This window comes from Schistocerca serialis, chromosome 5 (genome assembly GCF_023864345.2).
Source record: "Schistocerca serialis cubense isolate TAMUIC-IGC-003099 chromosome 5, iqSchSeri2.2, whole genome shotgun sequence".
NCBI lineage: Eukaryota > Metazoa > Arthropoda > Insecta > Orthoptera > Acrididae > Schistocerca > Schistocerca serialis.
The window spans coordinates 664,299,679-664,327,042 of record NC_064642.1 but is presented as its reverse complement, the minus strand read 5'-3'; the positions used below and the strand labels follow the sequence as shown (position 1 = coordinate 664,327,042).

General features: G+C 39.2%; 1 protein-coding gene across 1 annotated transcript in view; it reads left to right on the top strand.

The window, feature by feature from the left end:
* The window catches only part of LOC126481432 (glucose dehydrogenase [FAD, quinone]-like), a 63,329-nt gene that overhangs the window by 3,521 nt on the left and 32,444 nt on the right, over positions 1–27,364 (top strand). Inside the window, exon 2 of the mRNA XM_050105181.1 lies at positions 23,789–24,099. Within this exon, the coding sequence (XP_049961138.1) occupies positions 23,803–24,099 (297 nt within the window). The 5' untranslated portion in view covers positions 23,789–23,802. The remainder of the gene's footprint in view (positions 1–23,788; positions 24,100–27,364) is intronic.

Genomic DNA, 27,364 nt, shown 5'->3' with positions numbered 1-27,364 from the left:
GTAGGAGATCATGTAAGGAAAGGGGCAAGCTGAGTTTCGCACGATCGATTCTTTCTAAATCTGTGTTAAATTGAGAACAGGAGCTTTTCTGTCTCAAGGAAAAATTATCACGTTTCGAACTGAGAATCTGTTCAAATATTCTACTGCAAACCACTTTTATGGATGTTGGTCTGTAATTTTGCTCGTCCGTTCTTTTACACCTTCATGCACAAGGGTCAAATACGGTTGGAACTTTACGCTGGGCGAGAAAATTGCAATAAGTGCAATCTCACTGCGGGGCCACTGCCGTGGAGCACTCTCTGCAAAACCGATTTCGGATCCCATCCACATCTACATTTATACTTTGCAAGCCACCCTTTTCTGTTCCAGTCGCGTATGGTTCGCGGAAAGAACGACTGCCGGAAAGCCTCCGTGCGCGCTCTAATCCCTCTAATTTTGCATTCGTGTTGTCCTCGGGAGGTATAAATAGCGAGAAAGCAATATATTCGATGCCTGATCCAGAAACGCACCCTCTCGAAACCTGGCGAGCAAGCTACACCTCCCGCGTCCGGCCATCCTGATTTAGGTTTTCCGTGATTTCCCTAAATCACTCCAGGCAAATGCCGGGATGGTTCCTCTGAAAGGGCACGGCCGACTTCCTTCCCAGTCCTTCCCTAATCTGATGAGACCGATGACCACGCTGTCTGGTCTCCTTCCCCAAACCAACCAACCAACCAAGCTACACCGCGATGCAGAGCGCCTCTCTTGCAGAGTCTGCCACTTGATTTAGCTAAACATCTCCGTAACGGTATCACGCTTACCAAATTACCCTGTGACGAAACGCACCGCTCTTCTTTGGATCTTCTCTATCTCCTCCGTCAACTCGACCTGCTACGGATCCCACACTAATGAGCAATCCTCAAGTATAGGTCGAACGAGTGTTCTGTAAGCCACCTCCTTTGTTGATGGACTAAATTTTCTAAGGACCCTCCCAATGAATCTCAACCTGGCACCCACGTTAACAACAATTAATTTTATATGGTCATTCCACTTCAAATCGTTCCGTAAGCATACTCCCAGATATTTTACGGAAGTAACTGCTACCAGTGTTTGTTCCGCTGTCATATAATCATACAATAAACGATCCTCCTTTCTATGTATTCGCAATACATCACATTTGTCTATGTTAAGTGTCAGTTGCCACTTCCTGTACCAAGTGGCTATCCGCTGCAGATCTTCCTGCATTTCGCTGAAATTTTCTAATGCTGCAACTTCTCTGTATACTACAGCTTCATCCGCGAAAAGCCGCATGGAACTTCTGGTCCTCGCGACTCTTTATTTTCAACTCTGTGACTTGCTTTCTAAGCCAGGTACGCCTATTACTATTTCTTCACTATGGATGTCTTTACGACGAGCAGACGATTGTGCTTTTGTACGATCCTTCTGTGTTAATGACATTTTTCTTTAAACTGCAGCGCTCCTTTTGTTGTTTTCTGTTGCCACACGCGACTGGTTAACGATTGAGTGGACTGAAGCTTCGCGCCGCTTGGCGATTTTACATACAACAAGAATTTTCTCGGATTCTCAGAAAGACCTTTTACTAAGTTTCACATGCGCTCCAATATCTATTAAATTTTACCTGTCGTCATTTGTGCGTTGTTTTTTGAAACGGGAGTGCAGCAGTCTTTGCTTCATCATCATTTTTCGAATTTTGTTATTAAACCACAATGAATAAAACTATCCTGTAGCTATACCGACACTGTCGATAAGAATGCAGTGTGTAAAATATTTCCACTGCGCGAGAGCTGCCGAACTGGCTGATCATACAATTTTCGCGAAACGCTTTCAATAGCATTTCAGGAGACTACCTGTCTGAACAACCTGAAATTAATCCATAGACATCTCAGTCTATACTCAATAGGTTAAATTTGCCTCCAAGTATTATTGTGTCATCTTGGTATTTCTGCGTTACTAAGTGTAAACTTACTTTAAGTGATTCTTAAACTATCTAATAACTGAGTTTAGCAAGACCTGTTGCACGGATCCAGATGAATTCTCAGTCAGGCTCAATTTTTGTCGACTGAAATGCATACTCCGCCTCCTGTCTATTTCATATACGTTGTATGCCTCCATAAATATCTCGCAGCTTTTTACTTTACTGCTTTCTGCTAGAGAAATGGGTTATCAGCAAGGAGTATCGGTTGATCTGTTTCACAAAAATGTTGATTGAACAAATATTTACTAAAATGTCGCCTCCGAAATTATACTTGTACGTTTTGTCATCACGTTGATATTGAAATAAGTTAAGACATTGTGTCAGAATTTATTTCTTTGGGTTGTAAATTTTATTTTCTAGCTCCTTCCATCTCAGAAGAGTAAAAAGTACCAATTACTAATCTCAAACTTTGGTTTTAAGAATAATCCAGTAATATTTTGAAATTTACCCGCTTCCAATCGCGAAAGCTGGGAAACGTCTTTTCCCTGTGTCAAATATCATCGTATTTATTAAATTTCACTAAAATACATAATGAAACGTGGACACATGTAAATTAGAAGTCAGCAAGTTTTTGAGACTTTGGACTCTGTTCTAGACCCCTTTCCGAATCTGTCTCCAGAGCTAGTTTACCAATAAGTTTTCATTACACTGTCTCTGGTAGCGATGTTCAGAGTCCTGTATGCCTTTAAAAGGGTTCACTTTGCGTTTCCGATAACGACCCCATGTTCACTAGATGAGCGTCAGTAATATACACCGTGGAAGAGACCGTGCGTCTCACCACGCCAATGTTCTTCACAGTAGCCTTGAACAGTTCCACATAGTTCTCGCCCTTGTAACAGCCCAAACGACGGCGACAAGGTAATTTACAACAACTATATCCTCCTCGCTGTTCGTACTTGGAAATTTCCAGTATGACAAGGACTTCTTGATCTATTGTGCCACAAAAACGTCGGCTTTTAACTTTGCCTCAGTTTGAGAAAGACTCCAAGGAGGTATCTGAATGCCGCCGACACCTACGTCAGGCCTCCAATAAACCGCTTGATTACGCCCAAATTTACGTGTGACGGATTCATCAACAGTTCTTTTGGATCTACCAGTGGTTCCCAATTGACATTATTCTATCATACGCGGAATTTATTTCTCGTTGGCCAGTCTCTGCCATCCCAAAAGAAAGAAACCAGAGAAACGTAGCAAAACCACTTTTGAGGCCAATCCGAATTCCCACCATTAGTTCCCAGCCATATTGACCATAATTCAAAGATTCTAACAAATACCTGGCACTTTTGTACAGTTCGTTAAAATAAAATAAATGAGCCATAAAATGAGTGTATGAAAAAACAACTCTGAGCCACTTTGATGAGTTGTCAACGAACACGCGCCACTAGTTTGGACTGTAATTTGACCAAGTCAAACAGAAGAGTCACATTGTGTCAGAAGCGAAGGTCATTTTAACGAGGAGAAAAAGCTGGAAAATGCTTTAAGACCCTGTTCCAATACTTGCACCCTTTCATCTACGAGTTCCACTGATTCATCTTGATGTCAAAAGCTCAGCATAGTCTCCGATCAAGTCCTCACAATCTTCCTACTTAGGACGCCAAAGTTCTCCCTCCTCAAGTGAAAAATCTGAATCTACAACTTCTCTTTCAGCGTCTGAAATCTGTTATGAATATAACCGATGCCCTGCACTGTACAGGTGGCCAAAGTGCGCTTTACAGGGCTGTACACATCTTACGAGATGCTCGAACGGAGTATATTTTTGCTCTCGTCTACGTAAAATGACCACGTTGGTAGCAGAATCTATCTCGAAACATCTTGGGATTCCATATTTTAATAATCTAGCTAAGCGTATGAAGGATCAAGACAAACTGAACTAGTGACTTTGTAACCTCCCCAGAGATAAATAATATGAATAATATTCACATTTAGTGTAACCTCCCGACAGTAAAAGTTCCGAAACCTCCCAACAGTAACCTATCAATAATAAAATGTGACTAATCTCTCAACAAAAAATTGTGGCTCACTTATAACCTTTCAGTACTTGACTATGAATTTCAACTGGTAAATTTTGGACGTCAGCAGTGCTGCGTCATGGCCCTGAAAGATTATTCTGAATAAATTGAAAAGTCTTACTTCAGTAAGGTCGCCGGATAACGCATATATATCTGCTCCTATAAGAAATTTTTGTGGCACAGCCGAGTGCAGTGCTGCCCAATAGATTTGTCATGTATAAAAAGAAACAACTGATTTTTCTTTTCATTTATCAGGATGACCTAGGATTGGAGAAATTAGTAAATTCTTTAAACTGAAATGAATGATTGTCAAAAGTTACTTTTTATGAGAAAGTTTATTATTAAAAGATTTTTTTAAAACATTTACATGGGAACTGATATAACAATACTACATATGCGCTAGGCTGCTTTTACCTTATACTACAACGCTCAGGCTCCGCCATCGCTCCCCACGACCGACCCAGCCAACTCCACACATACAACTGATAGCAACTACTTACTCCTACTGCTACACAGTTCCTACTGCAGTCAACACTGCTCTTTGGTCTGAAATTCTCTTATAGCTTACATATCGCAGGCAGCGCGAGCAATCCATCGAAATTACATCTGGTCGAATGCGCTAGCAAGAAATTCCTTAATCATGGACCTCTTACATAACCCTCTGCTGGAGGAGGGGGGGGGGAGCAAAATTTGGCAGCGATGGTGAGTCAATTGGACCTGCCATGAGCAACAAATTTTTCTGTAATCTATTTAGTTTACTAAGTCTACAGTCACAGAGTATATATATATATATATATATATATATATATATATATATATATAACATTATTGATAAATAATATAAGTACAGAACATAGTAAGAAATGAAATAGAGTGCACACACACTGAGTACTGAATATATTGAGAAAAGAAAAAAGTATACGCAATGGGTACAAAATATATTAACAAATGACATAAAGTGCGCATGCACTGTAGAAGTCTTTAGCATTTTTACATGAACTGATCACATTAACAAATGAAATGAAGTGCACACACACTGTATAAGTCTTAAGCATTTTTTACAAGAACTGAGTACATTAACAAATGAAATAAAGTGCACACGCACCTTAAAAGTCTTTAGTATTTTTACATGAATTAAATATATCAGGGAGTGAAATAAATTACACTCGCACTGTAAAAGTCTTTAGCATTTTTACAACAACTGAATACATCAGGAAATGAAATAAAGTGCATACACACTGTATAAGTCTCTAACATTTTCAAGAACTAGGAAAGGAATGGGAAGGATAGCATCATGGTTGTAGCACATTGGGTTTCACGTAGCTGCACTAAAAGTCCATATCTTTCTACACAAGCACAACACCAAGTGAGACAATCTGAAGTTCTCTTCCCAGAAGTATTTATCAGTGTAGCCAAGACACTGAAATGTTGTACTAATATTCTATGTTATCGTTTTGGTAGTACATTAGGAACACCGAACAGTAGGACCATAATGACATCTCCATCGTTCAAGGTGGTAAACAGCTTGATATGTCAACACCACATTCTTGTAGAATCCATACTCTTACGTCAACGTTGAATTAGTGCAGAAAGCAAATCTAGTGCTCCATGATCATGAGGATGGACAGGACATACAAATATTGCAATAATTGCTGGTAATTAGGTCAGAAGGTGAAGGACATTAAGTCGTATGCTAATCGTCATTCAGAAGTACATTAGTGTCGATCTGAATAATTATTGGCACTCACTGGCCATTTAGTAAACATTTATGTACTATGTATGGAGTATTACATAACGTTAATAATAAGTCATCTAATTACACTAATTGTTGGCATCATAGGTCTTCTCATTACAGTAATTAATGGCATTCATTTATGCAGTGTTAGAAAACGTCATTCGTAAGTCATCTCATTACAGTAATCATTGGCATAGCATTTATGCATAAGTCATGTCATTACAGTAATCATTGGTATAGCATTTCTGGATAAGTCATCTCACTACAGTAATTATTGGCATACCATTTATGCACAAGTCATCTCATTAAAATGATCATTGGCATACCATTTATGCAGTATTACAAAACATCATTCATAGCTCATCCCATTACAGTAATTATTGGCATCATGTCATCTCATTAGAGTAATCATTGGCATCATCAGACATCTCATTACAGTAATCAGTGGCATTCATTGGCCAGTTACTAAACATGTAGCAAGTATTGAGTATTACAAAACACTATTCATAACTCATCTGATTGCAGTAATTATTGGCACTCATTGGCCAGTTACAAAGTATTCATATGGTTTTACAAAACATTATTCAGTATTATTCACAAGTCATCATTCAAAACAGGAGTTAGTGAGTGTAGCAGCAAGCTACTGGTGTTTATATACGATATCACGTAAGTGACATAAGACATATTTAAAATGTAAGACATTGTTAACTATTACTCAAGGTCGGTAGTCCAATAATACATAGACATAATGGAATCAACACACAGAAAAATTTGCTTTATATTTACGACTAAAAATATATCTTAAACTAATTACAATTAAAAACAGTCTTGATCACGATTTATTTAACAAGGTGACCGGTTTCGACCACTACTGTGGTCATCTACAGACCATTGAGTAGGAACCTACTCAATGGTCTGAAGATGACCACAGTATCACTGCTGTTCCCATAATGCATTGAAAAGTAATATCTTAAACTGATAGAATTTTTTAGTTGTATACTGGTAATAGTTGCGACTGGTTTTTTTTTTTTTGTGCTAGCAATGCATTGCGTTGGGATCGATAATTAATTACTGGGGCATGAAAATATTTGCTTTCGACTTATTGGTGGAAATAAGGATTAATACCATCATTTGTCATGAGTCAGCTGTAGCATGGTTATGAAACAAGTACAGTATTTGTGATCACATTCATAAATGATAGACACAACTGGGTAAAAATACAAGTACTATAACAGATTTAATAATTAAGTGCTTATAACATATTAGAATCATGAAAAGCTTCTCCTGGAAAAAATACAAAGTGGATTATTGAGCTGAATGAAGAAATGTATTCATATTATGCTGAAAAGAATTAAACTTCGAATTAACAGGTAATGAAACGTGTACTTAATATGCACGTACTCTAGCTGTCTTTCCCAAAACATTCTGTCATTAAACTATGCGACATAAGACATACTGCCAAAAGGAACTGCAACAAATACTTAAATAACTACATAGCATCTCCTAACTAATGCAAAATATATAAACCTCATCATTATCATCATTATCATTATTCCTGTTACCATAACTTCATCATTTTCATCATCTGCAAAGAAAAACTCCATTATTCATATTACCATATTCTTCATATAATTATTCATCATCTTTTATTATCATCTGCAAAAAAAAAACCCTTCATTATACATATTACCATTTACTTCATACAACTATTCATAGTATAGAGTTTCTTACTGCTAGCGTATTTCATCACTAAAAATAACATGTGTAGTTCTGTCTGAGAGCTTGCTTCAATCGCGTCGTATTCTGAAAGAAAAATAATTGGTTAAGACTGCTATTATACAGTGTGTATACAATGTTCTAGTTGGTGCTTGTTAATTCTGATCCATTTACTCTTCATGACGAGGTATTGCATTTTCTTTCGTTCATACCAATGGTGAAATTTTCATTTCTTAGTAAACCACTGCGGTTTGTTTAATTTATTTCTTTTACACGATATTGCTTTCTGAAAACGTTGAATAAGGATTAATATCTTGCGTTTAAATCATATACCCATTAAATGAAAACTTGTTTCTAGTGACATGACTAAGCATACAGCATAGCGTGACAGAAAACGTATTAGGTCAAAAGCATAGACAATTTTTAAGTGCAAAAAATTTACACAAAATATCATAATGCAGTACCTAAAAATCTAGAATAGTCAAAATATTGAGGTATCATAAGACAGAAATATCAAAGTGAACTGGTGTTTGTTACATTTAAAGATTTCATAGTGCATACAGAGAAAAATTCCACTTTCCATAGGAAAACAATCATACACATAAAAAAAATGGAAAATGTGCACGGTCTGATATGTAACGACAAGAAAAGTGACCTGCTAACCTTACCTTGCCGGGCACTTGCCAAGAAAAAACTTAATCATCATCAGTAAGTAGTCACACAGATATAATTGCTTAAGTGGTCATATATATATCAGGAAATGGCATTACAGTGTGATAAATCGTAAAGTATGTTCCTTCAATAAAGGGTTTAATATTGGAGACATGGTGATTGCCTTTGCTTTTTCTGGTTCTCATAGTTTCGACATGTACTACATTGGGGTGAGGAATGCTGCGAATTCTTTATGGACCTGCGTATAGAAGCTCAAATTTACTGCATCTACTCTTTCCTCTGTTGGATAAATGATGTGTGAGTACTATTATCTTCTGTCCAATGTGAAAGTCATGGCGTGTACAAACCTGCTTTTGCTGTCTTTTCCGGCGCTCTGCGGCACGTTTGTGTTGAGGGCAATGTCGATTATTTCATGGTGGCGTAGTCGACGAGATGTAGGAAAAGATACTAATTCTTTAATTTTGTTAGGTGGTTCAACATTTTTCAGTATAACAGTCGGAGGTAGCATAGTAGATTCATTTGGTATGGAGTTAATTACATCCTGGAATGAGAGAATGTGTGTATCCCAGTAAATATGTCTTTTATGGCAGTATATTCTACATACTTTACCAATTTCTTTCATCAGTCGTTCAGAAGCGTTCGAAAAAGCGTGATACCTGGATATATAGATCGGAGAAATGTTTTTTGCTCGTAACATACGTGTCCATACTACAGATCAAAATTGTGGTCCATAGTCGGAAATTACTTTCAATACATGCCGTACATGACTTAGAAATTGTTTTAGAAATGCAGTCGAAATAGATTTAGCAGTAGTTTTAGTAACGGAGTGAAGGTAACAAATTTCGAAGTGAGTTCAACAGCGACAAAGATGTAACAAGAACCTCTATTAGATCTGGGAATCGGACTAAAAATGTCTACAGCGGTCATATGTCTCAATTTAACGGGTACAATGGGATGTAACGGAGAAATATGTGAAGTCGTGTCTGATTTAGCTTTCTGGCAGATTTTACATGACGCTAAAACTCGTCGAATACGTTTCTCCATGTTCGCAAAATAACAGTTCTGTCTCAGTATAAGAATACATTTTCTGGCTTCGTAATGTGCGTAACTTAAATGAGTATACCAAATTAATTTGTTAACAAGTTCGTCAGGAATGCATAATAACCAATTGTTGCTGTCAGGATGAGAGTGGCAAAACAGAATGTTCTTACGTGCAGTATAATGGTTTCTAATGGTAACGTTATTCCTAACTAGCCAAAGGTGTTTAATTTCTTTCCACACGTTGTCTTTGTTTTGTTCTTGTACTATGTCTCCTAATGACGACGAAATGAAAATTTCAAATGAAACTTGTTGAATATACATGACGCTAGAATTTGCTTGCCTGAAGTTGGATGCGATGTCTTGCTGATTGTTGCTGAGAGAGCCGGATAGTGCGTCTGCTACAATATTTTGTGTACCGGGAATGTGAATAATTGCAAATTTAAATTCTTGTAAATTAAGTTTCCATCGGCTTAACCTGTCGTGTGTAAATTTATCGGAAAGTAAAAACTGTATAGCTCTATGATCTGTGTAAACGGTGGTATGTCTTCCATGAAGAAAATGCCTAAATCTGGTAAATGCCCATACAACAAATAATGTTTCAAGTTTTGTAACAGAATAATTGCGTTCAGCAGGTGACAGAATTCGACTTGCAAAAGCGATGTTTTTGATTACCGTAGTACTGTCTTCAATTTCCTGGAAAATGTGTACGCCTAAAGGGGTGTTAGAACTGTCGGTGGCAATGGAAAAATTTCTGGTTCGATCTAGGTGTGATAAAAGTGGTGCATTTAACAAGGCATATTTCAGATTAACAAACTCAGACTGTGCTTCGCTATCCCAGGACCAAACAGCGTTTTTACCCGTCAGTTGGCATAATCTAGGGGTGTCTAAAGCAGAGGACTGAATAAATTTACGGAAAAAGTTAATTAAACCCAGAAAGCTGCGTAGTTGTTTCTTCGTTGTTGGAACAGTAATGTCACGTAAAGCTTCAAGTTTTCCCGGGTCAGGAGCAATGAATTCTGCTGAAATTACATGTCCAAGAAATTTTATAGAAGTTTTGCCAAAGTGTGATTTGCTAAGATTAACTGTCAGTCCTTGTGCACGAAAAGTTTGCGACAGTTGTTCCATAATCAAATTGTGTTCAGACCAATTAGCTTCTGCGATAAGGATGGCGTCTACATATGTTGTGATTCTGTCTTTAAGTTCTATCGAAAGTATAGTATTCAAACCGCGAATAAATGCTGCTGAAGAAATTGTTAAACCGAACGCTGATTTGCAAAACTGATAACAGTCACCAAAATAGAGAAATGCTGTGTACTTTCTACAGTTCGGATGGAGCTGATTTTTCCAAAATCCCGATTTCAAATCAAATGTGGAATAATTAGCAGTACCATGAAATTTCTGTAAAAGTTCTTCTAGTATTTGTGGGCGGTCTGTTTCATTAATAATAATTTCGTTGACATGACGCGAATCAAGTACGAGGCGAAATGATCCATCCTTTTTCTTAACAATATGGAGCGGGTTTATGTACGGACTTACTGCCGGTTAAATAATACCTTGTTCAAGCATAGCTTGCAATTCTTTCTTAACTTGTTCTCTGTGTATATATGGAATGGGATAATGTTTGGCTTTAAATGTATCGTGCTGTTTAACTTGAAATTCATACATAAAACCGGACATAGTACCAGGGATGTTGTCAAAAACTGGAGCTTGCTGTAAAAGAATTTTGAGTAGTTACGTACGTTCGTCGTCTGTATTTGCACTGCTTTGTTTTACTTTATCAGAAATCATTTGCATAACGTCTTCAAGAAGGGTCATCGAGCAGATGCGCAAAACTATAGACCTATATCTCTGACGTCGAACTGTTGTAGAATTTTAGAACTTGTTTTTTGCTCGAGTATCATGACGTTTTTGGAAACCCATAATGTACTATGTAGGAATCAACATGGATCCCGGAAACAGCAATCGTGTGAGACCCAGCTCGCTTTATTTGTTCATGAGACCCAGTAAATATTAGATACAGGCTCCCAGGTAGATGCTACTTTTCTTGACTTCCGGAAGGCGTTCAATACAGTTCCGCACTGTCGCACTGATAAACAAAGTAAGAGCCTACGGAATATCAGACCAGCTGTGTGCCTGGATTGAAGAGTTTTTAGCAAACAGGACACAGCATGTTATTATCAATGGAGAGACGTCTACAGACGTTAAAGTAACCTCTGGCGTGCCACAGGGTAGTGTTACGGGACCGTTGCTTTTCATAATATATATAAATGACCTAGTAGATAGTGTCGGAAGTCCCATGCGGCTTTTCGCGGATGATGCTGTAGTATACAGAGAAGTTGCAGCATTAGAAAATATCAGCGAAATGCAGGAAGATCTGCAGCGGATAGGCACTTGGTGCAGGTAGTGGCAACTGACGCTTAACATAGACAAATGTAATGTATTGCGAATACATAGAAAGAAGGATCCTTTATTGTATGATTATATGACAGCGGAACAAACACTGGTAGCAGTTACTTCTGTAAAATATCTGGGAGTATGCGAGCGGAACAATTTGATGTGGAATGACCATATAAAATTAATTATTGGTAAGGCGGGTACCGGGTTGAGATTCATTGGGAGAGTCCTTAGAAAATGTAGTCCATCAACAAAGGAGGTGGCTTAAAAAAACACTCGTTCGACCTATACTTGAGTATTGCTCATCAGTGTTTGATCCGTACCAGATCGGGTTGACGGAGGAGATAGAGAAGATCCAAAGAAGAGCGGCGCGTTTCGTCACAGGGTTATTTGGTAACCGTGATAGCGTTACGGAGTTGTTTAACAAACTCAAGTGGCAGACTCTGCAAGAGAGGCGCTCTGCATCGCGGTGTAGCTTGCTCGCCAGGTTTCGAGAGGGTGCGTTTCTGGATGAGGTATCGAATATGTTGCTTCCCCATACTTATACCTCCCGAGGAGATCACGAATGTAAAATTAGAGAGATTAGAGCGCGCACGGAGGCTTTCACACAGTCGTTCTTCCCGCGAACCATACGCGACTGGAACAGGAAAAGGAGGTAATGACAGTGGCACGTAAAGTGCCCTCTGCCACACACCGTTGGGTGGCTTGCGGAGTATAAATGTAGATGTAGATGTAGATAATCGACTTCGTCTGGTGTATTATAGTTGTGTACGTACGTATCTGTGAACAATGTGGAATGACAGTCCGTGTTACGCGATGTAGGAAAGACCTCTGTTCGATTAATTGCCTGTTCATTTGCAGATAAAGCGTGCTGAAATTCTAATGACAGTTGTACATTCTTATCCTTTAATATTAAATAGGAATTTTGAAAGTCAATTGTACCAAAAAACTCGTACCTAAAATAACGTCTGTTATCAATAAGGGAACAATCCAACAATTTGAGTGCAACGTATGACCGGCAATACAAAATGATAAGTGTGTCTGTAGTTTTACATCTACTCCTTTACCAGATACTGCTCCTTTTACTTTAGTTTTGCCTAATGGTAACGTAGGATAGGTATTCTCTTTGTTACATTCGTTGAAAGTTTCCTCATTTATAACTGACATGGGTGATCCAGAATCGACTACTGCTGAAAATGTGTATGGTCCAATCTTTACTTCAATGACAGGGTGGGAAACAGTTTTTTGTATAACTGGTTTTCATGTAAATGTGTGTCTCGGATGTCGTCAAAAGTAATAACATTTTCGTGAACAAGATTCTGTGTGTCAAAAGTATTACTTACGTTGCTGAAAGATGCAACCTGTACTGTATCTTGTCAAATTCATTCTGACGTGCTCTTATTTGCGGGAGGATGCTGAGGCATTTCAACTATTTATACTGTTCTGTTATTTCGTCCTGACGCGTTTGGTTCGGTATGATACCGACTGTCTGATTCATTCATGATAATCTGCTGTTGCGGATGATTCTGCTGCTGGTAAGACTGACTGTTACACTGAAAACTATGCTCATTACTTTTATTTCTTTCATAATAATCATTGCTATACGACGCATTGCGATTGGAACCGAAATGTATTTTCTGTACGTACTGATTTCCTTGTTGCTGTGCGTTACTATTTGGTGGGGCCGACGCTATACGTGTAGGCGGCGAAACATTAAAGCTTGGTTGACTCTGCACGTTACATTGTTGGTTAGGTATGCTAACCATCTGGTCTTGTTGCTGTTGTGGTGAAAACCCTCTATTGTTTTAAAAATGTGTCTGCGATTGCTGAAAATTTTGTACATAGTGATGATTAAAATTTTGTCTGTTATTAAAATTGCGCTGGTAGTTCTGGAGTGTATACTGAAAGTTGTCACTTTCGGTAAAACTTGTCATATCAGGTTTTCTTTACACATTCCCAATCCTAGCTAGATCGATAGTTGAAGAATTGTTTTGATAGATATAAAGGATAGTAAAAGAGAAAGCAACAGTGCAGAAAACTAAAGATGAAATAGCACTACTACGGCTCGGGGCCGTGTGCAGTCTACGGCACATATTCATCGAAGTGTAATGAATCCCCTGAGGTCACTTACGCGCTGCAAATAAATTTTAGTTTCTGCATTACAGGCAATGCCGGTGAAAATTCAAAAGTAAATCGTTGTATCCAATCCAAAGGGTGTATTTGTAGTCCGTCATTTTTAAATACCTTAAATTTTCTAACTGATGGAAAGTGCTCATAATCAAAATTATCGTCTCTGAATGTCTGAGCAGGTTCTGGATTGTATGATAATCTGTTTGTCTGTGTCTGTTCGGAATCTAAGTCTCGTACTCTCCGTAAATTACTGGCTGTGTGAGTTGGAGAAATGTTCGGAAAGTGGCGTATGCTGTGTCGTGGTAGAGGCTGAGGCATTTTTCATCTCTGTCACTTCTTGCTCTAAAGATGACAATTTTCTACGTAATATATTATTAGACGAACCTATCTCACTGATTGTTTGCTGTATGTTTTAGAATTCAGGTGTTTGATTAAACGAAATTGGTGACTTATCGTCTGATTTGGTGTCAATGTTATTTTCGATAACGTCAATACGACTGGCCAATTGATCAAATTTTTCAGTCAGTGCTTTTACCTGATCGTCGTTTTTAGTGTCGAAAGCATTAATATGTTTTTTGGAGTTTACAGGTGGTTTTGTTCAATTTCTTAACGTCTACTTTAATGGCATCGGGATCCTGTATTAATTCCAATTGTTCAAGTCTGCTGGTCACTGTCTGAAAGTCTACTGTGTGTGTGTCATTGTTTTTAGATCAGAGATTTCATCATGCAATTCGGTGTTCAACTGTTTGATAGTATTGATTTCGTCTTATACTGCAACTGTGCTGTTGTCTACGTATGTTTTTGCTTTCCTAAACAGTTTACGCTTATCTTCCTGTCTCTGTGCAGTAATTGTTTCCATGACTTGTTTCTTTACCCTGTTCTGTTCCTGTATGAGTTTACGGTAATGCGTTTCACTGCTTGTTTCTTTACTTTGTTCTGTTCCTGCATGAATCTACGGTAACGCGTTTCACTGTTTTGTAAGTGCTAATTAGACGTTCGTCAATTTGTCTGTTCTGTTGTTCCAATTTCTTGTCGACTTTCGCATCCAGTGTGCGTGAAAGTTCAGCTGACATTAATTTAAACTCGTCGCGTAACTGTGTTGCGTTTTCTGAACATTGTCTAGCGACTGCACTGATTTCATCTCTAAGTAATTTAGTTGTGGCAGCATGTGTATTGCATATCACTTCACTATTATTCCTGCGCAGGCCTTAATTTCCTCACGTAATTGTTTTTTAGTTTCATTACATTGCTCCGCAACGGCTGTTATCTGTTCAGTAAGCTGTTCAATAGAGGTGTCAAGTTTTTCGTTAATTTGTTTGATCGACCTGTCGTGGTTTTCATTCGACTGTTTGAAACTTTCATTAAGTTGTTTGAAATTGTTGTCATGTTTTTCATTCGACTGTTTGAGATTTTCATTAAGTTGTTTGTTCGATTCATTGAGTTGTTGTTTGAGATTTTCATTAAGTTGTAGTAATAATGCCATAACTTGATCTATGCCAATATTACCTACTCTTTTCTCTGTGCTGTGTGATGGTGTATCTGCATTTGTCACGTTTTGTGTAACCATTCGGTTATTCTCTGATTCTTGAAAAGGTTTGCCTATTCGATGTGCGCTGTTGGTCACTACATCGGAATCAAAGAAATCTGACATATTTTGACTACGTTGTTCATCTCCGTCAGAAACATTTATCTGTGCACTGTGCAAATTTTGCAAATCAGGTGTGTCAAACTGGACAGCGTTCATTGTATCGGAACGTGTCGCGTCATCAATTGTCTTTAATTTTAGTGTGGAAATAACTGAATTTCTTTGTTCATCATATGAAACAAAATCATTACTTGTGGTCGGCACACACTGATTGTCTGTAATTGAGTGTCGCTATTATTATCGGTCAAATTATTCGAGTCGACTTTTTCACTCATTACACATCGCGATGTACTGTTAGCAGTTTTTCGCGGCATTTTCACAAGTCAAAGTTAAGCACAAAATCAAACAAAGACAAAGCAAAAATGGAACAAATACAACAACAACAAAGACCAATAGATTGTCGATGATCTGTGAAAGAAAGTGCGACAAGTTAGTAAATGCGTTGCGCCAGATGGAAACTACATTTAATATTAGGTAAATAAGAGCAGATATAAAACTGACTACTACTCAGAAATTGACAAAGAAATACGAGCCTGGCCGGTTGTCGACAAGTGTAACCTCCCACAAATATATATATATATATATATATATATATATATATATATATATATATATATTAGTATAGGATTCACATTCTGTGTAGCCTACCAACAGATAAAACAATAAGTATAACATTCGTATTCATTCAGCCTAACCAAGCAACAGATAAATTCCGTAACCTACCAACAATAAAAAAATATAATTATTTATAATTCACATTTAGCGTAACCTCCCAATTCCATAACCTACCAAAAATACAATTTGAGTAATCTCTCAATAAAATTGTGGCTCAATAATTGACTGTGAATTTAAACTGGTAAATTTTGGACGTCAGCAGTTCTGCGTCATGGCCCTCAAAATTAATACTGAATAAATTGAAAATTCTTCCCTCAATGAGGTCGCCGGATAACGCATATCGCATATTATATCTGCTCGTATAAGATTTTTTATTTTTTTTTTTTTATTTTTATTTTTTTTTTTTTTTTGGGCACATGGCACAGCCAAGTGGTGCAATGCTGGCCGATAGATTTGTCATGTATAAAAGGAAGCAACTGATTTTTCTTTACAATAATCGGAATGAACATGGATTGGAGAAATTAGTAAATTCTTTAAATTGAGATGAATGATTGTCAAAAGTTACTTTATATGAGAAAGATTATTATTAAGAGATTTTTTTAAAGATTTACATAGGACTTGATATAACAATACTACATATGCGTGAGGTTGCTTTTACCTTATGCTACAATGCTCAGGCTCTGCCATCGCTCCCCACGACCGGCCCAGCCAACTCCACTCAACTGCTAGCTACTATTAATACAACTGCTACACAGTTCTGCTGACAACACTGCTCTCTGGTCCGAGATTCTCTTATAGCTTACATATCGCAGGCAGCACGTGAGTAATCCATCTAAATGCTGCTCGAGTGCGCTAGCAACTAATTCCTTAATCATGGAACTCTTACAATGTTCCTCTTAAAACTCGATTTACGAACATTTCTGTTGCCCACAATACTTAGCATTACCGGTGCCCATTGGTGGCTGCTGCGGCTCTGCTAATTTGTAAGTAATCCGGCAGCTTTTCCCTCACAGCCCAAAAGAAAAGTCCCCCTCTCAGTTGAAACAAACTCCACCGAGTCTAGGATGGAAGACGTTGTACAGAGAGCTCCCAGCGAGAAGCTGAAGTGTTTCTCTCACATTTTTACATTTTGAGTGTGAGACATGTGCATAATTTTGATCAACAATGACAGAGATTCTTCCGAGTGCCACAGATCCATTCTAATAACAAAACAGCCTCTCTTCCGAGCTCAGTTTTAATATAATTAACCGATCGTCGGGAGTTTTAGTGTTGGAGCTCAGAAAAAAGCAACGTTTGACTTCCATTATCCGTCCTATATAGTGTTTCAGTCAATACGACCGTCTCCTTGTACGCAATCGCGAGTTCTGTTGCCACACGCCGGAATTTATTTGTATCAGACAATTGTACCTTCCCCTGCTGTTGCTTGGCAGTGTCAGCAACAGTTTAATTAGCTTGGCACCAGCATGGTGGTTGCTGGCAACGCATTCTTAATCACAAAAGGGCCATATGTGCTAATCTCACACTACCTTATGGATCTTCTCTTTCAATAGTCCTGTACCAGCGATTCCCAGAATACGACCTTCCCGCAGTGCGCAGTCCAATTTCGTAGGACGTACCTTGGCGCTGCTTAATTACACGACAGTTTTCCGTCGTTTGGGATATAAACACAGACGGCGCCTATTTAGCGGATCTCGGCCCACACGCAGTATACCATTGTTCTATGTTGCTCCTTATTCCCCATCGTAGTGACGGCCCGTATCTTTTCCATAGGTCAGCCCTCTAATGAAACTTCCTGGCAGATTAGAACTGTGTGCCAGACCGAGACTCGAACTCGGGACCTTTGCCTTCCGCAGGTCACAAAGTTTCATATCAGCGCACACTCCGATCCAGAGTGAAAATCTCATTCTGGAAACATTCCCCAGGCTGTGGCTAAGCCATGTCTCCGCAATATCCTTTCTTTCAGGAGTGCTAGTTCTGCAAGGTCCGCAGGAGAGCTTCTGTAAAGTTTGGAAGGTAGGAGACGAGGTACTGGCAGAAGTAAAGCTGTGAGGACGGGGCGTGAGTCGTGCTTGGGTAGCTCAGTTGGTAGAGCACTTGCCCGCGAAAGGCAAAGGTCCCGAGTTCGAGCCTCGGTCCGGCACACAGTTTTAATCTTCCAGGAAGTTTCATATCAACGCACACTCCGCTGCAGAGTGAAAATCTCATTCTAGCCCCGTAATGTCCCGATACTGGCTTTCGCTGCGCCGTTATTCTGACTTCCGTTCATCATGCCTCAGTATGAACCCCAGGCCGTAAATATCTGTAAAATATACCTAATTTCCTATTCCTAAAAATTATGAAAAATTCGGACTTTTCCTGAATTAAGTAATGGGTTCGTAATATATTAATATAACTTTTTGAAAATATTTAGTTTTGCCGAAAATCAAGAGAGAACCACTGAATACCATTGGGGTTAAATGCGACCCCATTTCTTTCTTGCGGTATTATTATCCAATAATGCGCATTGAATGCGTAACTGTTGCTGTATTTCCTATGTTTTATTCTTGTAAATATTGTTGTAGTGTGTGATTGTTTCCAATACTTTATAAGCCGACAGTTACTTGTTCCTTACGAGTGGACACTACTGTTGTGTGTGCTGCATTTAGTGGAAAATGTCTCGTCACCTTTCCGAAGACAAAGTGCTTGAAATATTACTGCAGGATAATCCTCCACCTGGAGAATCAAATAGTGATATCAGCGATATAGTTTCTGATGTCTCATGCAGCGATGGAGAAACTGACGTCTTAGAAGAGAATATTCCTCAATCAGACGGAAGTTGAAAAGAAGATTTGGGATTTGGACAGCCCAGATGTCATCCTGAACAGTAAGTAACACGTATTTCTGACTGTTATATGTAAGTACACATTGTATTTAGGTAAATGTGCATTAGGGTCAAGCGCCAGGATATACCCTTTGTATTTTTTATTCTTTTTATTTTGTATAGGTCTAAAAACAAAAAAGAATTGTGGCACAAACACGAGTTGAGAAGAGCTTGTGGAAGAGAGATGGAACATAATGCGAGTAAAGCCAGGTCCAACAAAATTCAGTGAAAAATGTAGACTCCATAGAATCACCTTATCAGTTGTTTCTTAGGAGAAACATTGTTGATGTAGTTCTAAAGTGGACTAACAATATTTTTAATGTAGTAAATAGAAACCAGCAGATGCCATGGAACTGAAGTGCTTTATCTGTGTCTTGATCCTAGCAGGTGCTTACAAGGCCCATAATGAAGCAGTTACACATCTGTGGAACAAAGAGGTTGGTAGACCCATTTTTAGTGAAGCAATGGCTAGAAATCGCTTTACGCAAATTTCAAGTTGCATCCGATTTGATGACGCAGATGTGAGACGTCACAACCGTGCTCTTGACAAGTTGGCTCCCACTAGAGAAATATTTGAAATGTGGGTACACACATTTCGTGAAGCATATGTTCCTCACAGCAACGTAACAACTGATGAACAACTTGTGCCATTTCGTGGTGGATGTCCATTTCGGCAATATATTCCTTCAAAACCAGGAAAATATGGGTTGAAATTATGGGCTGTATGTGATAGCGCAACGTCTTGCGTTCTCAATCTCCAAGTTTACACTGGTCGACAAGAAAATGAACCTCGTAAAGTTGATCAAGGCAAGAGAGTTGCTTTAGATATGGAGAAAGGCTTAGAAAACAGTGGCAGAAATGTAACAACTGACAATTTTTTCACTAGCCTTAGTTTGGCGAGAGAACTTCTGAAAATCAATCTCACACTCTTAGGAACAATCAGAAAAAATAAAGGAGAACTACCACAAGCTTTCACTCAGTCCAAAGGTCGAGTCAAATATTCATCTATTTTTGGATTCCAAGAGCATGCTTCAATTGTTTCATATTGTCCGAAAAACATTGCTCAGTACAATGCATTCAAGGAAATGGAAGATCGTGAAGAATGCAAGTCAGTAATGATTCTGGATTATAATCAAACAAAGTCAGGTGTAGATGCCATGGACAAGCTAGTTAGAACGTACACTACCAAGAGGATGAGCAGAAGCTGGCCAATGGTATTATTTTACAACATGATTGATATCAGTGCACTGAATGCATTTATCATATGGATATATCTTACACCAGACTGGGCAGGAAGGACCAAGTACTAGAGACGGGCATTCCTCATAGAATTAGGAAAGCAGCTCGTCGGAAGAAAGCCAGACAAAATTATTTCCCCAGTACTTCCACCATCAGTACAGACAAAAAAAAAGAGGAAGGTGTCCGTTTTGCAAAAGGTCTGAGGATAGAAAATTCACCGATAAATGTTCAAAATGTGGATATTCTGTGTGTAAAAACCACTCTGCAATTTATCGCTGTAAGTGCAATGCGTCGTAAATGTCAATTCGGAATTTAATCAAAAATGTCTGTATTTTCATGAGAATCGTTTGTAAATTTTACGGAAATAAATAATTTAAAAAAATATGCATTTTAATTTAATGTAATGTCACTGACATCATGTTTTAGATTGTGGAAAAAATAAGGAATGTGATTTTATTCTACCATTATTAAAACTAACCGTAATAAAAAATAAATTCCGTTGGGGTCACTAAAGACCCCAATGGTACTCAGTGTAACAAAAAATACTTGGTATTAGAAGGGTTAAACTCTCCTGCAGGACATGAAATCAATGTGGCGTTTTATTAGATAGCTGTAGCAATCATTGATGGTAACTTTGACGATACTCTCCACTTCTCACTGCGAATTACTTTAGGTTAGCTAGGCTCATCAACTTAATGATGTCTGATACAGTAAATGGCAGTTTTGACAAACCTATCGTGTAACGTTAGCACCATGTGATCACCACGTCCAGTGTGGAGGGTCCTCCCTAACAGAAAACAGAAGCTGCAGAAAACTTAGGCGCATGAGGCCAGTTGCGCTCGGCCCAAAACTTAGAGATCGAATAAATTGTACTGACCTCGTAAAGAAGTAAGTTATTCAATTACTTTTAGTCTTCGATTACATTTAGCTGAAATCAGAATCTGTGAGGAAATATGTTGCAATGTAATCAATATCTTATCTAAATACTTTTTAAATGCCTGATGCCCATAACTGCTACAGACAATACTGTACACTGATGACCCAAAACATTATGACCAACTGCTTAATAGCTGGTTTACAGTATTGGGAACGACGTACATCACTGCTTCTGTGTGTCACGACTCCGACAGTTCGTTGGTACGTTTTTGGAGATATATGGCATTAAATTTCTACGAGCAGGTCACCCAATTCGCGTAAATAACGGGTCGCTGATTTGTCGCCGATGGCGCCCGATAGCGACCCGATAGGATTCCATAGGCTTTACGTCAGGCGAATTTGGTCGCCGAGGTACCAGCGTGAGTTTTCTATAATGCTCCTCAAATCACAATAGCATGGTTATGGCTCCGAGACACAGACAATTACACCGCTGAAAGATGCCATCGCCGTCGGGGATGACATCAAACATGAAGGGATTCACGTGATTCGCAGCTGTCACCGCGTCTTCGATTACTACCACAGGTCCCATTCAAGCGCAGGAGAATGTCTTCCATAACATAGCTCCCACCAGCCTGCGTCTGTGGTTCGCTAACCGTTTCTAGCCGCCGTTCACCTCGATATCCTACTCGACCTAGTGTAACAAAAATGTGGTTCACTCGAAGAGCCCACACGATTCCATTCATCTACGGGTGAACCTCGATGGCCCCATGCCCACTGCAGTATAATTGACGATATCGTTGTGTCAACAAGAGGACACGTAAAGGCGGTCTGCTGCGGAGCTTGATGATCCAGAATGTACGGCGAACGGTGTGTTTCTAAACACTAGTGCGTGCACCAGCATTGTGCTCTTTCGGCAGAGATGCCACAGATCACGATCTATTCTACTTTACAGAGCAGACAAGTTTCCGAACCCCACGTTCTGTGAATGGTCGTGGACGTCCAACCATTTACGCCTCGTTGTAGTTTCACTATTCTTCTACCTTTTTCCGTAGATGCTCACAGCAGTAGCGTGTAAACATTCACCAGCTTCGCCGTTTTCGAGAGTTTTCGTTCACAAGCTGTGCGTAATGTGCTCTTTGTCAAACTCGCTTATCTCAATGGATTTCCCCATTTGAAGCCAACATCTTCGCTAGGGTGATGCCCCATCCGTGCCTGCTCTTACAGCGTCGCCTGCTGGAAACGCTACCAGACGGCATCCAATGTCGCAATGGGCAGTTGTCATAATGTTTTGAATTATCAGTGTGTATAAAAAAGAATTAAATCTTTCACTTCAGTATTGTTCCGTAGCAGCACAGTATTAAAGGGAATAAATTTGGTTTTGTAGCAGCAGAAACGTATTACATAGTCAAAGCCATCGGTAATGATTCGTAATGTTATTACTTCAGCCACAGTTGCAAATAATTTAATTGAAGATGATCACATTCAGCTTGTAATCCACAACATGTAAGTGCCAAGCACCACTGCTCAGGCAAGGCTGCCTTACTGCTGTAACATGGTATGACTTACTGGACATAGTATTACGTATTCAATGTTTTCTGTTTGCTGAAGCCGGTATTATGGCGTGAAGTACCTGTTTCTGACGTTTGCAAGTCAGCTGTGGCGTCTTTTGTAGTTAAATAGCTTGTATGGCATGTTAAGTTATCACAATATTTTTCGATTGTGAAGATGATTGGTGTTCGAAACCAGTTGTGAATAAATTATATTTGTTAGTGTGCACCATGCATTTCTGCAAGAGTATGAATGCTGTTTACAGTCGCATGAAATAATTTTTAATTCTTCGGTTGGATGGGAATGATACCTTTACCTCATATAATTTACTCACTACGTTCTCTTAGCGTCTTCAGCCATACATTATTTTACTTGCTATTCAGCAGAATTCCTTCATGATGTGTCGATGAGCTCCTCTGTGACGTTATACGTATTACTTCTACATATTTTCGTGGTTCTATGGTTTTCTTTCACTCCATATTTTCTGCTCATTTGGGACTAGGAAATAAGATTTTAGGGACTGATCAATAATTCTGCGACAGTCGCACTATATCGTAAGCGAACGTGATACTGTTCGACATCGGTAAAGTGCAGTAGCACTTGCTTTAACGTCCCACCTTCTCTTCACAATTTGTGACTGCCATTCACGGTCACACATGAGAGCCCAGCTGGGTGTGAGGCTGTTTTTGTAATATAAATCAATAAGTGCTGCTACATTGTTATATACACTGTTTTCAATTTCCTTCTTCTCTGTTTTTCCTACATTACATGAAACTGGTTGCTATACTATCGCCATGTAGGACTTCACTCACACAAGTCGGTTTATACACACATTACAAAAGGAGTGTGCTGCAAAGATCTATGGAAACATGTTCAAGCTATTATTCAATGCGTTTTCCTATTGGAATTATATTAACATTAACCTTTGTAGGCGTTATTATGCATGGCATGCGTATGAAAATTTGAGTGTTTGATGAAGACTTTATGTAAAGGCGGAAATGTGTTACTAACATCGTTTCAACTGCTCTTCTTGGGCAACTACGTTAGCACTTAATAACGACTGATTTCTGTTTCTGAACTCAGAATATCACAGTCTGAAGCACATTCCCAACCTCAGATACAAAATTATGGTAGTACATACAGAAATATACCACTGCTGCACAGTTCCGACTCTCCTTTCCTTGCGTAGTTCCCAGTGGCGTGACACAACTGCAGACAATATAGAGCTATGGCATTCCTGTCTTGTGAGGAGTGCAAATGATTCCGGAAGATGAACAGACGTTCCTCCTGCTGGACTGCTCAAAATATTCCCCGCATTTCGTTTGACCACCAGGTACCGTCGCAGACATGCACCATATGTGCCCTGTGGATGCATCGGGCCTCCAAAGCTGCCCTGTGGGGTCAGGGGCGTTCGGAATGCTCTTCACTGGCATGGTGACCTCCGTGCTGCAGTCGGCGTGGAATCTCACGAATGAACCGCTGACCTATCCTCGGGAGCCGAAGTTGCCCATCACCACAGACTACGACTTCATCATCATAGGTGCTGGCTCAGCCGGGTCAGTTATGGCCAGTCGACTGTCAGAGGTCGCTGGCTGGAATGTGCTCCTTCTCGAAGCTGGTGGTGATCCCTCAATCACAACGGAGGTATGTAAGCTAAGGCAGTTGCGTTATTCGTTCCTTAAGCCTCGAATCCTTCTTACGTAGCCAAAGGTGTGCACGGTCTATAATTGACACATGAATTACAGAAATGTAGGTGCCATGTCACCTGTATGCACAGTCAATATGAAGGGAAACTTATAACTGAAAGGACGAACGTGGTTACGGCCCACTCCCGATGGTTCTCTCGATTATGTGTTAACTTTTCATTCAACCAAAGTGGGCCGCGCGGGGTAGCCGCGAGGTCAGATGCATCTTGCCACGGTCCGCGCGGTTCCTCCCGTCGGAGGTTCGAATCCTTCATCGGGCATGAGTGTGTGTGACGTCCTTAGCGTAAGTTAGTTTAAGTCAGATATAGTAGAGTGCTAGCTTAGGCAATGATGACCTCAATTGTTTGGGTCCATAAGGCTTTACCACAAATTTCCGATTTTTTCAACCAAAGTGGTTCGATAAAGCATGTTGAAAGGCAAACTTAAGGACTGCATGTCCATTTACATTTACCGCAAAAAAAAATTTTTCATTTTACCATCCTTTTTTCCTGCATAGATTAAGTATTCTGTCTCACAGTTGTCTACAATGTTTACGAAGTATACGTGATATGTTTCCGCCATATTTGGTTTCCCATACCTTTTTTTCCCCATCCAGAAAATTGCTTTTTTCAGATATTATACATTTTCCTTGGAAAGCATTTCCACAAAAAGGGGAAATTCGCGTCATATTTACGTATAACTAATGACCTATTTCTGTTTTCTAAGTTCTTCATATACAGAGAACCCGAGCTCCACCAACAAAATTGTGGTGGTGGCCCGCGGTTATTTTATGAGTGTAAGGAATGCTTGATCTCGGGTGACTCATTCAGAGCAAGTATATTTCGTTTGATTTCTTGCCCTCTTATACCTTCGTATCTGCATCACACTGAAAATATCTGCACAACTATGCAGATGTCGACAGCATGCTCTGTGCGTTTAATTTGAAGGAAACTTGCTCCATTGGATCAAGGTACTTGCAGGTCACAGATCTTTGCCTCAAGCTTGCGTTCAATATTACTCGTTCCTGTCTCGCCGTTACTTCCCGGCAGTGTTAGCTGCACGTTGATAGTGATACACAGCGCGATGGATAGGTTTACTAATAAAGAGACGGGCGATATGTAACCCCTGCGAGGATTCACCGAAACCAATGGAAGATCTCCTCAACTAAGGTCTTCCCGCAGCGACGGTAGCCACAACAGATTACTCTTGCGTCCGTATACTGATAGCTGCGTGTGACGGGATTCTTCGGAGGTAGAATGGAAGGTACTGACCATGAGAGCTATACCAGAACGTTTGATCTGAGTGAGGACTGAGGTAATTATTGTGAAACGAACCACCGGGGACCGTAAGTCCATTATATCAAAATACTCAGGAAACGTCCCTCAAAAGCCTTCGAAATTTTGATGTTGGATTCTGACCATATTCGTCTGAGATGGAAGTTGGGAGCAACTGTAGAGCAACTATAGTACCGCCAGAAGCGGCGTTTTCGGTTACGCTAACTGTAACTAAAAAACAGGATGCTACTTCAGCAAGTATCTTGAGGACCACTTTAGAGTTTGGAACATCGTACTGCGGTTAACTGAATAAATACCCATACCTCTTAGTTAAGGGTGATGCTTTTTGAAGCTGAAAATATATACAAAAGCAATAGGCAATGAGAGATTTTTGGTTTCGTGACTAAATATGCTTTAGTCCAAAACTTCCACCTCTAAAATTAGCTCTTTATGTCCCTAGTGACTACATAGACCGGCACAATGAAGCCATAGAAACTGCTTGTTTATTATGTGTGTCAGATGATTCTCAAATTTTTAAGTCGTCACTATATGACTACTATGATAGTATTCCCGATCTATTCCTGTCTGATGTTAATTATTTTCGAATATAAAATAGGCTGTGAAGATCGGCTGACAGGAATGAACTGTATGCTCAGTAAAAAGCGTGAATTAAGTGTTAACAAAGAAAATTAGAAGGTGAAGAAATACAGCAGAGTAGGCAACAAAGAATTATTTCAAATCAAACTTGCAAATATGATTGTAGTGAGTGGAGCGAAAGGATTCTTCTTTCTAGGTAACAAGATAACACAGAACAGCCCAAATAAAAGAGATAATGAATCAGCGAATATCCGCATGGGGATGGAATATATAATAAAAAAATGAGTTATAATGTTGTGAGGTAAAAATACGGAAATGAGGAAGAAACTCCCGAAATACACATCTCGAGGACAGAATTGGACGGAAGTGAGACCTCGACTGCTGTAAATCAACAGAAAGAGAAATTGGAAGCATTTCTAATCTGTTTCTGCCGAATAATTCCTAAAATTAAGTGAACTAATATGGTACAAGGTGTAATGAATACTAACTAAAGTACGTGAGCAAAGAACTAGATGGAATATCCCCTATCATGTTTCGTGCGTGTTATGTTGTTGATGTTTCTATCCCATATTTAGAACCTAGTACTTTTTACAGCTGTAATTAAACTATTCGTAGCTGCTATTGCAGGAGTCCTGAGAACCTGCCAGTTCGTTCCTCACTTACTCTAGCTGGGATTCATTGCTTCTTATACTCTATTAGTACACTTAATTTTTGAAATTATTCGACATAAACACATCACAAATGTTTCCAATTTCTCCTTCAGTTGATATACAGCAGTCCAGGTCTCATTTCCTTATAATATTGTGCTCCAGATGTATTCTTTCGGGAGCTTCTTCCTCATTTCCGTATCTTTAACACACACAAATATAGCTCATTTTCTTGATGATATATTCTATCCTCTTGCGAATATCAGCTGATTAATCATCCCTCTTGTTTCAGCCGTTTTGTATTATCTTGCTTCCTAGAAAGAAGAATCGTTTAACTCCTTTCTCTACTGTCACATTTGCAAGTTTGATTTGAAGCAATTCGTTGTTGCCCTGTCTACTATCTTTATTTACCTTTTATTTTTCCTTCTTAACACTTAATTCATGCTTTGTACTGACTATACAATTCATTCCTTTTATGTGGTCTCCATAGCCTATTTTGCATCCGACCTGAATGGGTATGTGTTGTGCAGATCTTAGTAGTGGTGTCCGCATTCATCTTTTGTTCCTTATCCAAACTTAAATTTCACTCCCTTCATTGCTACTGCAAAAACTGCTTGTGAGAGGAAAATGTGATATCTGTCTAGATCCCATATTAATTTAGAACCAGGTAAATTGTTGAAACCCACTGCTAAATTTAGTGTGCGTT